At 43.1% G+C, this 14,213-nt stretch overlaps 1 protein-coding gene across 5 annotated transcripts in view; it reads left to right on the top strand.

The window, feature by feature from the left end:
- Positions 1-14,213, top strand: part of PTCHD1 (patched domain containing 1) — a 336,092-nt gene that overhangs the window by 228,388 nt on the left and 93,491 nt on the right. For 4 of the 5 annotated variants that reach the window (XM_053305265.1, XM_053305269.1, XM_053305266.1 and 1 more), the window contains exon 1: positions 2,506-4,697. The exons of the other annotated variant lie outside the window; for it this stretch is intronic. In XM_053305265.1, coding sequence (XP_053161240.1) covers positions 4,269-4,697 — 429 coding nt within the window. In that variant the 5' untranslated portion in view covers positions 2,506-4,268. Of the gene's footprint in view, positions 1-2,505; positions 4,698-14,213 lie in introns of those variants that run through there. 5 annotated transcript variants of the gene reach the window in all.

The raw sequence follows: 14,213 nt of genomic DNA, 5'->3' as shown, positions 1-14,213 counted from the left end.
TACAAGCTGTTACGAGGTCACAGCCTCTGAGCATATAGAGTGCATTTCTCTCCTTTAAACTGTGGGTCCCCACTTAATGGTAACTCTCTCTTGCTTGCAGTACCACTTGGAGTAGGATGTGAGGGGATCCTGGGGATCTTTTCTGAAGTATTAAGAGATCCCATCCGCCATGGGATCCTGCAGATAACATCAGAATTATATGTGCTGGGCAGTGGGAAGCATTATCCCCCCATTTTAAACAAGTATTGTTCCCTTATTCCCTCCTCCATTTTTAAAAGGATCTTTCTATTTTCTCACCACCATTTTAAAGAGATCTTTCCATTTTCTTTTCAGTATGCAACCCTCCCCTATTTCAAGAAAGTCATCCCATTATTCCCTTTTATACAGGGATATTTCCATTAATTCGCCCCTTATTAGGCAGCTGCTCCAGTCACAAAAGAGGCTACACAAGCCAGCAGTCTGCCCTGAATGAAGTTAGCTACACACCAATATTTACTAAGGTGGCTCATTGCTAGAGAAGGCAGCAGCCAACTCACTGAGGAAAAAGATTTTCTGCAGGGAAGAATCAATCAGGCCATTTGATGTGTGCTGCAATGTATGTCCTAAGTTGATTATCCCTGAGAGAATGAGGAAACTTGTCACCCAGTTGCTTATACAGGCACTATCCTGCCTTTATAACACTATATAGTTTCCATCAGCTTACTTCAGAGTCCCCTCTTCTCTTTCAGTCCTTGTTCACCGTGTTTACTCAGAAGTATTCACCTTTACTCAGAAGTAAACCACACTGAAGTTCAGTGGGTACATGTGCATAGGATTGCACATATTTTTGGTGCCATTTAACCAAGAGTGGTTGAAGAATGATTTTCCACCATTTCACTGCATGCTTATTCTCATCTATATTACTAAAGACTGAACATTAAGTCAGCATGGTATAGTAATTATCCTTCATTAATCAGTACAGCACACACACTGGCTGATTACGGGTAGAATTACTCAAAAGTAGTCCCACTGAAATTAAAAGGACAATAAAGGCATTGTCTAATTTGTTCTTTTAATGTCACTCGGACTGCTCTGAGTAATCTTCCTCAGTATGTCAGCCATGATTGCTATCTCCAACCTGTGGTGGTTCTCTGACTGTACTGTAGATATTGGGAATCACTGTGCTACTGTGCCACCCACAGCACAATCTGCAGTGTTAGCAGGAGCACACGCTCTCACCGCAAGTTGTCCATCAGCATCCCCGCCTCGTTGGTAATTTCTGAAGCACCAAAGGGATGAGAATCTGCTGTGGAGACATGCTCCAAGGACAAAAGGTCCAAGGTACATAGGGCTCTATAGACTGAAACCATGGTAGAACCACTTTGCTCCCTGGAGAATGAGGAGTAAGGATGTGCACGTAACCAGCAGTGGGGTGGGGTGTGGGCTTGAAGGCGGGGGGGGATACCTTTAAGGGTGGGGGTGGTGCTCTTACCCCTCCTGCCACGTTTCCATTAGTGCTGCGCTTTAAAAGGGTCTGGCATGTGGCAGTTTACCTCCCTGTCTCTCCATTGCCCCTAGAGTTCATAACCCCATTTTGTTTCTCTTCCTCAGACAATGTAATCTCATAAAGGGTAACTGTGGCCTAACTTATATATGACTGGAAACCTTCCACATGCACCCATTCATGCTTAAGCCGCACATTGTGCGTTAATATCAGCACATCAGCCGCTGGCTTGAGCAGGTGCATTGGTGTGCTACCACTACACACAAATGGGCCAGCGCATGCAGTAAGCACACATGAATGTGACCAGACACATATGGCAGCATAGACAGTTTAGGATTCCCAGGAGTATTTTAAGCATTTTAAGTGTGTGTGTGTGTGCACACGCTATATATATGATAGTCATTTGGATTGTGTACACCAGCTGGAGATGTGTATATCAAGCAGTATATAAATATGATAAATAAATAATAAAACAAATAAATTATTGTCACTCAAGTTTTTTTGTTTTGTATAACTAAAAGGTGGGATATCAATCCTGGAAATGAACGGACCAATGAATAAGTGGTCTGTGACCTGCCTAAATCGAGCCTGTGGCTCTTCCCCTTGGAGGTGGGTACCTACCCTAATCCGATCACTGCTCAGCGTCCAAATTGAAAGGTGCTGGGACTCAAAGCCTCAGCCTAGTCAGGAAGGTATAATCTTACCCAGAAACCGCTTACCCTTAATATCAGGTGCGTAGAGACTGCTTGTGATTAAGAGTGTGAGAAAGGCACACACCCAAACACACTTTCTTTTATATTTTCCCAAATCAGGCTTGTGAACATTGGCTCCCTGTGTGGTAGGGGTTTTCCACAGGCAGCAGCCCTTCTTCTACTTTCGCCGCCTCTTCTTGCCACTCCCTTCGGTCTGTCCCTTCTCCCTGCTGTGCTCCCAAGAGATGCGCTCACTGCTTACCCGCCCGCTCTTACTGCGTGGTCTTCAGCCCCGGCACACGCGCAGGCGCACGTCGCCACAAAGGCAGTCGTTGTTGCCATTATTCGTCTGCCTCGCAGCGCTTGGGGGAAAGGAGTGTTGGGCAAGCTCTGGGCAAAAGGTTGAAGGCAGCAGCTTCCGTGTGGCTTCACATCCTGTGTAGGCATGTGCACGCCATTCGCACATGCCCGTTTCGGCTGGAGACTGGGCAGTTTTTGCTCTCGCACCGGCAAGACCACAGAAGCAGCATCGTACGGAGGAGAGAGGTAGAAGCAGACAGAGTCAGGGAGAGGGGGGAAACCCAGACAGACCAACCAACCGAGAGAAGAGGGTGGGTGGAGGAGTCGCCTCTACGTTTCTGGTTCCTGGCGTTCCAACAAGTGAATCCTCGCTATGCGTTGACAAAGAGAGGCAAGAGCTTGACACCAATGAAATACACAAAATTGTATCTCTGCGCTGATCCTGTCGGGAAACCATGGGAGCCGCGTTCGCTCGCGTGGGGCCAAGTCATCTCCCTGACGCGCTGCTTCGGGGACTGCTGAAAAGGTGAGGCTGGAAACTTTGCCATGCGCCAGCAGGCACTGCCAGTTCAGTGCCTGACTCCCCCTTTTCCCCGGCTGATCTTCCGATGGGCAGCTTTTTTGCTTGAATGGCACACGCCGGCGGGGACGCTGACATGGATCTGACCTGAAGTCGCATCAGGGGTCATTCTGAAAAAGAAACCCAAGTGTGGCTCTAGGTCCTTTCAATACGTATCTCTCTGAAGTAGGAGGATCGAAGGGAGGAATCTTTTGCTATTGACTAAGGTGACTAGTCACTGGTAATTTGGAACCGGCGACTGGGGCTCCCAGCTAAGTTGTCCGCACGGTGAACTACCCGTGGGCTTCGCTTCCTTATTTCTTGTCTTTTTAACGCGACCCATCCGATTCGTCAGCCCGAGAAGACGCGCCAGAGATGGGGCGAGAAGACGCTGCTATGCCTTGCCGCCTGTTTTGAGCCACGTGGGCACTGACTAGTCATTTGTAAAGCTCAACAACTGTCATGAAAAAGCCAGGAAGGAAACTGCCCCCGAACTCCGGCAGCAACAGCAGCGTGTGCTTTGAAACGGTGAATTTCTCCCACTGGGGCTTTTTGACTGAGGAAGAGGCGAGTCTCTTTCCTGCTGTCATCGGTTAGAGAGGCGGATGGGGGAGGAAATCCATTCATTCAGTTCTGCAGGTGTGTAATCAGCCGTAGCCGCCGAATCTCCTGTGGACCTACAACCGAGCAACATCAACAACAACAACATCCCAGCCCTCTGCAAAGGATCAGGTTTCTGGTGCTTGTGCGTGCGATCTTTTTTAATTATAAGATTTTCCCCTCCCCCTTCCCTGCCTCTCTTCCTTCCTCCTGTGTGCTCCACGCCGAGGAGTGGGCGCTCGACTGAAATTGGTCGGCAAGTGTGCCTAATCCCCACCTTGATCCCCACCCGACATCCCACTCCTGAACCAAAAAACAAAACCAGCCTCGCACTTGGCTTGGCAGAAAAGAGCAGCGACCATTCAAAAGAAACAAAGAAAGAAAGAGGTGTTGCCACTCATTAGATCGGGGTTTCCTTCCTTTTCTGAGCCCAAAACAAAAGCCTCCCTTTCTCTGGAGAGTCGCTCTTGCTATTTAAAGTCAGACAATGAGGCGCCGGGAAACTCCCCTAGGCAGCCTGGAGGGAGGCAAAGCGCTTTAGCACCCACCGCGCGCCAAGGGGAAGAGAAGGAGAGTTTGCCTGCCAGGTCCGCTTCAGCCCGAAGGGGAAGCTCCCGCCTGCCTGGGCTCCCCGATGGTTTTGCCTCGACTCTGGGAGAGCTTCAGATTCCATCGTGCGCGCCTCGCCCTCCTGAGCTGCTTCTGCACTAGAATGTTGCGGCAGGTCTTGCACAGGGGGCTGAGAACGTCTTTCGCTAGACTCGGCCACTTCATTGCCAGCCACCCGGTCTTCTTCGCCTCCGCACCTGTGCTCATCTCCATCTTGCTGGGGGCCAGTTTCAGCAGGTACGAGATCGAAGAGAGCGTCGAGCACCTGCTGGCCCCCAAACACAGCCTGGCCAAGATCGAGAGGAACCTGGTCAACAGCCTCTTCCCCGTCAACCGCTCCAAGCACCGGCTCTATTCCGACCTGCAGACCCCTGGGAGATACGGCAGGGTCATCATTACATCCTTTGTGAAGGCGAACATGCTGGACCAGCACCACACCGACCTGATCTTAAAGGTGAGCAGCCCTAGCGAGAGGAGAGAGAGCCCCCTTTATACCAGACGAATCGCCTCCCCCCCCCCACTCTGCACCCCGCTCCTTGGATTCTTTCTTTCCACCCTTGTACTGTTTGCTCTTAAATATGTAAAGGTGTAGCTACTTCATTCAGATACATCGTTAAGCAGTGGATATATGCCTGTCTTGGTAGCTATTCCTTGCCCTCAACGTTTAGCTACCAAGTCACATCCCTGCAACAGTTGGGTTGACTACTGGTTGCAGAGAAGAGCAGAGATTCCTTTTCCTTTGGGGAGGAAGAAACCCAACAAGGGCGGGGGAGGCTGTGCATGAGGAAATGGTACTTAAAAATCAGTCTCCCAGGTATACACATATTTCTCTTTCTCTCTGTGTGTTGTGCAAGTTGTGTCAATGAAGACTAGTTTTACTGACCTGCACTTTAAAACTGATTAAGTGGATTTGCCGTAGTAATACTTACATATGGGCCGTTCCTGACTTATTTCCTACAGAATAGATTACCAAGAAATGTAGATTATATCATGACTCTTAGAAGTTAATTGTAAACCAAAGGGGGGCGGGTGTTTTGAAATACATCTCTGCTATGCAGCCAGCCATGCCTTTTTGAAAAATGTGTGTGTGTGTGTTTGTGTGTAAATTGGCAAATCAAAGAAAAAAGGTAAAGTTTTAAAATGGGTGACACTGGGTAGATGTTTGCATTGCAACATGTATGCAACTCCATTTACATGTTACCTTTCTGTGTCAATATGCAGTCTGATAGGAGAGGTACCACAGGCTGCATATTGACATCACATATCCCAACATCCATAATTATTTCTCAGGAATCATTCATTCATTCATTCATTCATTCGATTTCTATACCACCCTTCCAAAAATGGCTCAGGGTGGTTTACAAAGAGAAATAACAAATAAAAATAAGATAAATAAGATGGATCTTATTGTACAGTAGACTTGGAAAATATGCACTGTAATAATTTTGAGTTCAGGTATGGGACAAAAACATGGAGTAGAGATGCAGGTTTTAAAGAGAATCAAGTTGGTGGAAAGGGGGGGGTCTGAAATATGCAGAAATGTTTTAGAGGTGTGGCTATGAGCACACTTTCCAGCATTAAACAACTGTGCTGCATGTTTGCATTGCTCCCTTTGGAAAATGCCAGGCAATGACTTTCTGAACACAGGGAAATGTTGACAAGCCTTCAAAACACACTGTGAAGTAATCCTAAAATGTTTTGACCTTTATAGTCTCTCTGTGAATATATATTTTCTTATTTAAGGAAAGCCCTGTAAGTTCCATAAAGAAAAAAAATTGCAAACCATTCTATAGACAGATATTTTTAACTTCTTTACAATGGAATTAGAGTGATACTTCATATTTACTAATTTAATATTTTGATGGAAGTACACCAATATTCACTTATAAATAGTTAAATATCAACCAGCCGATGTAGTCTGTCTTCTCACAGAAAAAATTCTGGCAAATAAAAAACTCTAGAAATGACAATCCCTGTTCCTTCATTCTCACTGAAATACATTCCCTCAAGAAGCAGACATGGGATTAGAATAGCTTCTCTCTGTGTGTCAGGGGCGTAGCAAGGTTGGAGTGGGCCCAGAGATAAGATTTTAAAATGGGCCCCCCCTCACTGAAGTTCAGCTCATGAAGTAAAGAAATCTTAAATGAGGCTGAAAAGTGGTAACAGAAATATATATATATATATATATATATATATATATATATATATATATGCCACAATAGAACATCATCCTAATTTTTTTAAAAGGTTTTGTAAATTGTGGCCGATGCAAGTCATTTAATGGTACTAGAAAAAGAAATGCTGTTCTGGTAGCTCCAGGTCTTAACATTCACATCAATTTTGGAGGATGAATACAACTGAAGGAAGCCCGGGCAGGTGCGTGGCTGGGGGAGTCAGTCATGTGACTTGCCTCTGGGGTGCGGGCCCAAGGCAGTGGGCCCCCAGACAACTGTCTCCCCTTGCCTTATTATAGTTATGCCCCTGCTTGGTGTGCTAACTTTAGTAATCTGAGTGTAATAGTAATGATTAGCAAATGTGACTCTATATCTTCCCAATCAAATAAAAAATCATATAAAGCACCATGTATCTGTGCAAAACGTTGTTCTATCAGAATTCAATGCAATCTAATGTTTATAGTCAGAATCTGGCCACGGAATGCTTATTCATTTAATGAGGTGATGGTTAACCACATGCCTTTGTCATTTTGCCATCATGGACTCTTTTAGCTGGCTAGAAGTCATTCGGCACACCAAATGTTCTTTGTCACCTTATAGGTGCCACCTATTCATTGTACAGCAACTTCCATTTTTGTTGCTTCTCTCTGGGCTGTGTGCTATGCTCAGGTAACTGTGCCCTTTGAAAGACTGGAGACTGGATTTAAGCAAGTGGAGATAGAAAATGCATTTCTTGGTGTTGTGATGGTGTGGTATGGAATAGTTGTGCAGCAAAAGGAGGTAGGAGGTAGAGGAAGGCATGGGAACAGAGTCTTTAGCTTCCTATGATGTTCCACATGTATTGCTATATCGGAGTAACCACTGAGATGAAGAAGTGAATGTTTCATAGAGGGATTCTCCCAAAGGCAGAGGGACAAAAGCATCTAGGGATGCTAGTCAAACAAAACAAAACAACTCCTCCAAAACCATCTACCCGAGCAGTGGTCTTTAGACTTTCCAGACCTAGGACCCACTTTTTAACGCTAACCTGAAACATGGGACTCATATTTAGGTTATTGCATATATGATTTTCCTTCCACTGTATCTGTGTATCTTGTCTATCTAGATTTGTCCTCTCTCCAAAATATGGTGGTGCCACCACTGGTTCAACATACTGACAGTCAATCTATTTCATCTCACCATTTTAAGAGGTAGAGATTATTCCAGCTGCTCAAGTCTGGATAATCTTGTATCTGGAAAAGCTTAAACACTGCCATTCAGGAAAGAGAAGTTCATTTCTGTTGGCTCGCCCTACATTTTTAGACACAAAGCAATTTTGTCATCAGAATGAGAAACCCTGAGTTTAGACTGTTGATTGCTTTGTTTCAGCTCTGCTTCCTGTTGATAAGTGTTGGCCTTGGAACACAAGAGGGTATGACTATTTCCCAATAATTAAGCATACATCAGAGAAAGAAAATAGCATGGAAATGGAAGCAAAGCCAACAATACTATATTAGCCACTGAAGGCTCTTATAGCTCATGGTAGACCTCTGATGTCAGTGTTATATCTATTGCTCATATTCCAAAGTCAATTAAGCCTTAGTGTATGCTATACAGTTCTGAAAAGAAATGGTGTTTGGTTCTACACATAACAGATCTGACTTGGGCATTGCCCTACTTCTAAAAAAAAAAAGTCAAAAATTTACCTTCCTTGATGGTTGATGAAAGGTACAGAATACTATTGCACTTTATGTATTGAGGTAGTTGATCACATCTTATTTTAAAGTACAGTACAACCAAATAACTGTGCTTCCACTACAACTCTTGTTTGAAAAGTATGTTTGGGCAGCTACTGTATGGCAACTGGCTACCTTTCTTGACAAGCAAAATGACTGGCAAAATGAATGACTGGCAAAACACAAGAGTTAACTTTTTTTCCTGAAAGAGGACAGCTTTTAAATGAGCAAGCTGATAATGCTGAAACATGAAAATAGGAATCTCATAGGATTTTCAGGAGACTTTGTGCCTCTAACTTTCATGCAAAAAGTGGACTCTGAAATCTTTAGTAGTGAGGAAAGCTAATAAAACTAAAAATAGCAAAAGCAACAAAAATGTATTTTGTTTCATGACCAATAGAAAAATGGGATTGTTAACAGAACACTGAAGGATTCTGGGTAATGAGACCACTGAAATGTGTTTGCTGAGGGGATCCAAAGAGCTGCCGTATTTCTCTGCAGGTGTTTCTGAAAAGGCTTAGTAAAGCTGCGATGTTCTTTCTAAATCTATAAGACACACAGGCATTTCTTTTCTGTTGTGTTTTGGCAGGGTCATAAGAGGCTGGAGGGATGATGGTGGTGGTGGTGATTTAATTCTTATTTGACAGAAGCTTGTAAAACTGGTTGGTGGGGAGTCAAGCTTGAAGGCTACATATGAGAAGACTGGTTATTTCTTGAGTATAAAATGGTAATATAAAAGAAGGTTGTGGTTAATACTTATTATGCTTTTTAAAGAAAAACTAAAGGACCATGGGATTTCATTTCTGCCATGCTTACAAACTAAATGAGTTTCATTTAATAGTAGTAAGCAGCAGGCTATTTTAGGTCTGAAAACAGTCTGAAGCACACACAAGGTTGGGAAGTCATGTTTGCAAATGTTGCCTACAAAAAATATGGGGCATTGACTTGTGAGGGTGTTAGTGCCATCTCTTCTGCAATTGCTTGGGAAGCACAGGAGATAACATAAGTAGCTACCTAAAATAACTAAGGATGGTAGCAAAAGGTCATGAAGAGAAAAATAGCAAAGGTAGTTTTTTCTTCTAACAAGTAATAGCTTTCATTCCTGAACTACTTGCACTTCCTTCAACACTGTTGGAGAAAGAATCTATATTGAGGTTTGGATATATTTATTTGTAAATTAAACAACTAAAACTGTTTAATCACTAAGCAACAGATTAAAATGAATATTTAAACTAAAAGATAACTGATATTTCATTGGAGTGTTGAAAAACACAGATTTTGATCGGCTTGGGTATAATAATCCTCTATTCTAACTTTACATGGAAAACTTATACACATCTCAAACCAGCAGTCAAACCATTACATATTTTCTTCATTTTTTGCTTCAGGTTCAGCCATGGCTGAAGTTGTTCTGCTTTGGTTTCACTTCAGGCCAATATAGATTTCTTCACGAGTTTGACACAACTGAACCAGCATAATACTGATTAAGGCAATTCATAGAATTTTTTAAAAATGCTGTGGTGACAAAGCTTTAAAATAATCCATTCTCTTTTGCAAATGTGCACCATCCATCCCTATACAGCTAGATTTTCTCACTACCTAAGAGCTTGGATAGCAGTATACTGCTACAGCCTGTATTTGCATCTTACAAACCTAACCACCACCACCACAGATGCAGTCTCTCTGTAAGGGAACTCACTTTCTTATAAGCTCTGTATATGCTGACAGCTAAGTCAAAGTGGGATAGCCAACTGACTTCTTCCTGGCTGGGCTTTTTGGCTTTGGGTCTGGTTGCCAGAAGAATGAGGTGCAAGGATATTTTTCCTTTCAACCCTTTTCTAAACTGTGTACCTTAGCTGAATAAACAGTGTTTTTACTGGGCCCAGGGGCCATTGAAAATTTACCCAAAGACCTCTTTGCCCCCTTCACCCAGGAACCATTAAAAAAAAATCCGATTGCTGGCAATGCTAGTCAACAGTCAGAAAGAAAAGGTTCCAGCAACATCTACAGTTATTTCTTCTATCCAGACTGTTAGTTTCTCTCTACAATCTGTAACTGTGGATTGCTGCCTTAGAACAGCAGGCTTCCGCCCTATCTTCTGTCTTCAAGACCTACTTTATGTTACTTTTAAGTGAAGCAACATATGAATGAGAAAAGCAGGAGCCTAGACAAACTCAAAGTATAATGAAATATCCGCCCCCCCTTTTGCCTCTGCACCACCACATTTGTTTCCTTAAATCAATAGGCTCAGTTCAGACACCCTACCACACCAAAGCTGCTTGTCTGCTTTCATTTTCCATCTGCTTAGTAGTTTTGTCTCTAGGTGCAGCAGCCACTAAAGATGGAGCAATTATAACTAAGCTTTGTCAATTTAGACTTTACACCAAGTCATAGGCTGGCATGTGGTTTGGCATGATGTCTGTGGTTTGGCATGGTGTCTGAACTGACAAACTATAGTTTGCAGGCAGCTGCCAAAACAGTCTCCACATGGTGCACAGTGGATGTGCAATGCTTCACATACACACATTGGCACAGGCTCACTGACCCTCTCGTTTATGCCTACCCCTCTATGCCTCTTAGTAAACCTTGTCCCCAGTCCAGGTCCTGAATCATAATGGGAGTGTATGTACCACTAGAGCACTGGGCAAGTCTCTTCTCTTTGTTGCCACATTAGCAATTGTGGTTCCCCATCCAAAGTGCTGTCCTAGTTGACTAGCTATGATTATAATCCTATATTAAGTGAAACAAGGTGTAAATGAAGAATGGTCTCTCTCTAGAAGAGATGGCAAACCGTACTATATACATATGTTCAAAAAGCATTCCTTTTGCTTTGTTGGAATTGTTATCCGTGCCTCACAGTCTATTAGAAGAAGGTAAATTTTGGTAGAAGTATCTTAACAATAAAACTACTGAGGTGGCTTTAAAGCCATCTACTTTGAGTAGATGGATGTTACCTCCTGTCAGGATGTTACCTCCTGTCATTCTGAAACCATATTGTAGCCTGTCAATCACTTTTGCACTTAGAAATTAGGTTGAGAATAAGTTGGCATGAGATTGGGGCAACCTGTCATCAGTATGATGATGACACTCGTCTTTCTTTGTCCTTTTCTGTACAACCAACTGAGAAAGTGGGTACCCTAAACAAGATCCTTCCCCTTGAAGGATCAGGTGATGGCCTGGATGAAGGTGAATAAAGTGAAGCTTAGTCCTGACAAGAGTGCAAAATTGATGGTGGGAGGTGCAACTTATTTGTGGATTCTCTGTTCCATGGGAAGGGGATCTGTTGAATGATCAGATGTACAATTTGGAGGTGCTTCTCTTCGTGTGAAACTTTGTTGTGAAATAAAAAATGCTAGAAAATTATTTTTCTATTTAATGGGAGCTCAAATTAATAGCCTCCCAAATTAAGGTGTTAAGTGAAATTCAATATTACATTAAGGGATAGTTTATAAACATCTCAGAACCGTGTGATAAAGGAGATGCATATTCATAATTCTGAACAGCCTCTTTCCTCTGGAAAGGATGATATGAACCAAAGCTTTCATTAAACAGTATTTGTGAGATGGTAACAAGTGGCCATCTCCATAGTTCTTAAAAAAAAAAAAACTTATGACATTTTCAGCATGGAAATAGTATCTAATTTTCTGGACTACTATAATATGTAGATAATCATTAGAAGGGCAGCCAAGAAGTTAAATCTTACCCTCAGAACAGAACCTAGATATGCAATAAATCAAAACTTTTTTTATCGTTTGTAAGATAGAAGATAGATTTCCACCTAACCCAGGTAGGAACTTGCTATTCAGCTGAGAATGGTGCAGTGAAAGAACCAAAAGCTAGTCTTGTGGTAGTAAGCATGACTTGTCCCCATAGCTAAGCAGGGTCTGACCTGGTTGCATATGAATGGGAGACTTGATGTGTGAGCATATTCTGTTCTGATGTGTGAGATATTCCCCTCGGGATGAAGCCGCTGTGGGAAGAGCAGAAGGTTTCAAGTTCCCTCCCTGGCTTCTCCAAGATAGTGCTGAGAGAGATTCCTGCCTCCAACCTTGGAGAAGCCGCTGCTAGTCTGTGAAGACAATACTGAGCTAGATAGACCAATGGTCTGACTCAGTATATGGCAGTTTCCTATGTTCCTAATGTACTAATTTGTTCCCCATTCAACCCCAGCACTGCATCCCTCCAGTGGCTGTTGCTGATATTTTTACCATGTTTCATTTCAGATTGTGAGCCCTTTGGGGACAAGGAACCATCGCCTCTGCCACCTCCTTCTTTGTAAACTGTTTTTAGGTAGGGGGGTAGTAGTAGTAGTAGTAGTAGTAAAACCAAGAGCATGTTTCCTAATAGTTCATACCAGAGAGCAAACCTGATCTTGAGGCTTTTATAGGAGTCAGGAAGTTTTGTCTCAGACCTACAGATGAAAGGAGGCTACCTTGGCTGGAGTGGTCGTTCTGCCTGCATTGGTCTGAGCTGGATGGTAGGAGGGCATACTTGAATTCATACCTAATATCACTCAGTTCAGGATAGCTGCAATCTCAAATCCTAGCATCTTTCTCAAACAGGGGATGTTTGAGAAAATAACACTTTGCCTAGTTTGGGTACAAACAGAACATAAGAACAGCCCAGCTGGATCAGGCCCAAGAACCATACAGTCCAGCACCCTGTTTCACACAGTGGCCCACCAGATGCCCCTGAGAAGCCCACATGCAAAGCTGAGGGCATGCCCTCTCTCTTGCTGTTGCTCTCCTGCAACTGGTATTTAGAGGCATCTTGCCTCTGAGGCAGGAGGTGGCCTATAGCCAGCAGAATAGTAGCCATTGATAGACCTATCCTCCATTAATTTGTCTAAGCCCCTTAGGGTGATAGCCACCAGGCTGGTGGCTATCACCACTTCCCATGGCAGAGAATTCAATGGATTAATTATGTGCTGTGTGAAAAAGTATTTCTTTTTGTTCGCCCTAAATTTCCCGACCTTCAGTTTCATGGGATGACCCCTGGTTCTAGTGTTGTGAGGGAGGAAGAGAAAATGTTCTCTGCCCACTCTCTCTGCTCCATGCATAATTGTGTACATTCTATCATGTCTCCCTTTACTTGCCTCTTTTCCAAATCATAATGCCCCAGAAGCTGTAGCCTTGTCTCATATGAGAGGTACTTTAGCCCCTGGTTCCCCTCTTCTGCACCTTTTCTAGTTCTACAGTGTCCTTCTTAAAATACGGTGACCAGAGCTCCAAGCAGTACTCCGAATGTGGCTGCACCATAGATTTGTAGAAGGGCATTATGATATTTGCATTTTTATTTTCAGCCCCCCTCCTAATGATTCCTAGCATGGAATTTGCCTTTTCCCCCACAGCTGAGTCAACACTTTCAATGAGCTGTTCACCATGACCCCAAGATCTCTCTCCTGGTCAATTACTGACAGCTCAGACCCCATCAGTCTATATGTGAAGTTGGGTTTTTTTGCCCCAATATGCATCACTTTACTCTTGCTTACATTGAACAGCATTTGCCATTTTGTTGCCCACTCACTCAGTTTGGGAGAGATCCTTTTGAAGTTCCTCACAATCTGTATTGGATTTCACTACCTAAATAGTTTAGTGCCATCTGCAAACTGAACACTCTGAAGGAATATTTGAAGATCTTAGAGTCTGCATTTGGTAGCAGTTTGTTTTCTGTAATTTGTTTCCTGTGTTTTCTGTAATTTAGGAATATTTCAGAGTAAAAAACAGCAAAGTTGTGGTCAGGCATTCATTCAAACGTTGAGCAGCGCTAGCAAAAGAAGCTGTTTCTGATATACCTTAATGACTATGTATCAACCCTTGATATACTAGAGATGTTAGTGATGTTAATGTTCCCTCACTCTTAAGTGACATGACTACAGTCCATTTCACATAGGGATATTGTGTTCAGATATCTAGAATACAAGTATTTCTTTTAAATTATCATGGTTGTGTTTTTTCTTCACTGGGAAAAATAATTGCTAAAATTCATATGGGATCCTCCCTAGTTAGTTATGATTGAACACCATTGAAATCAATGAGACAAGTTTGTCATGATTAACTTAAATTCCAGTCATTTCTGTGG

Source organism: Hemicordylus capensis, chromosome 3, assembly GCF_027244095.1.
Source record: "Hemicordylus capensis ecotype Gifberg chromosome 3, rHemCap1.1.pri, whole genome shotgun sequence".
Taxonomy (NCBI): Eukaryota; Metazoa; Chordata; class Lepidosauria; order Squamata; family Cordylidae; genus Hemicordylus; species Hemicordylus capensis.
The sequence above is the reverse complement of the archived record's forward strand: the minus strand, read 5'-3'. Positions and strand labels throughout refer to the sequence as shown.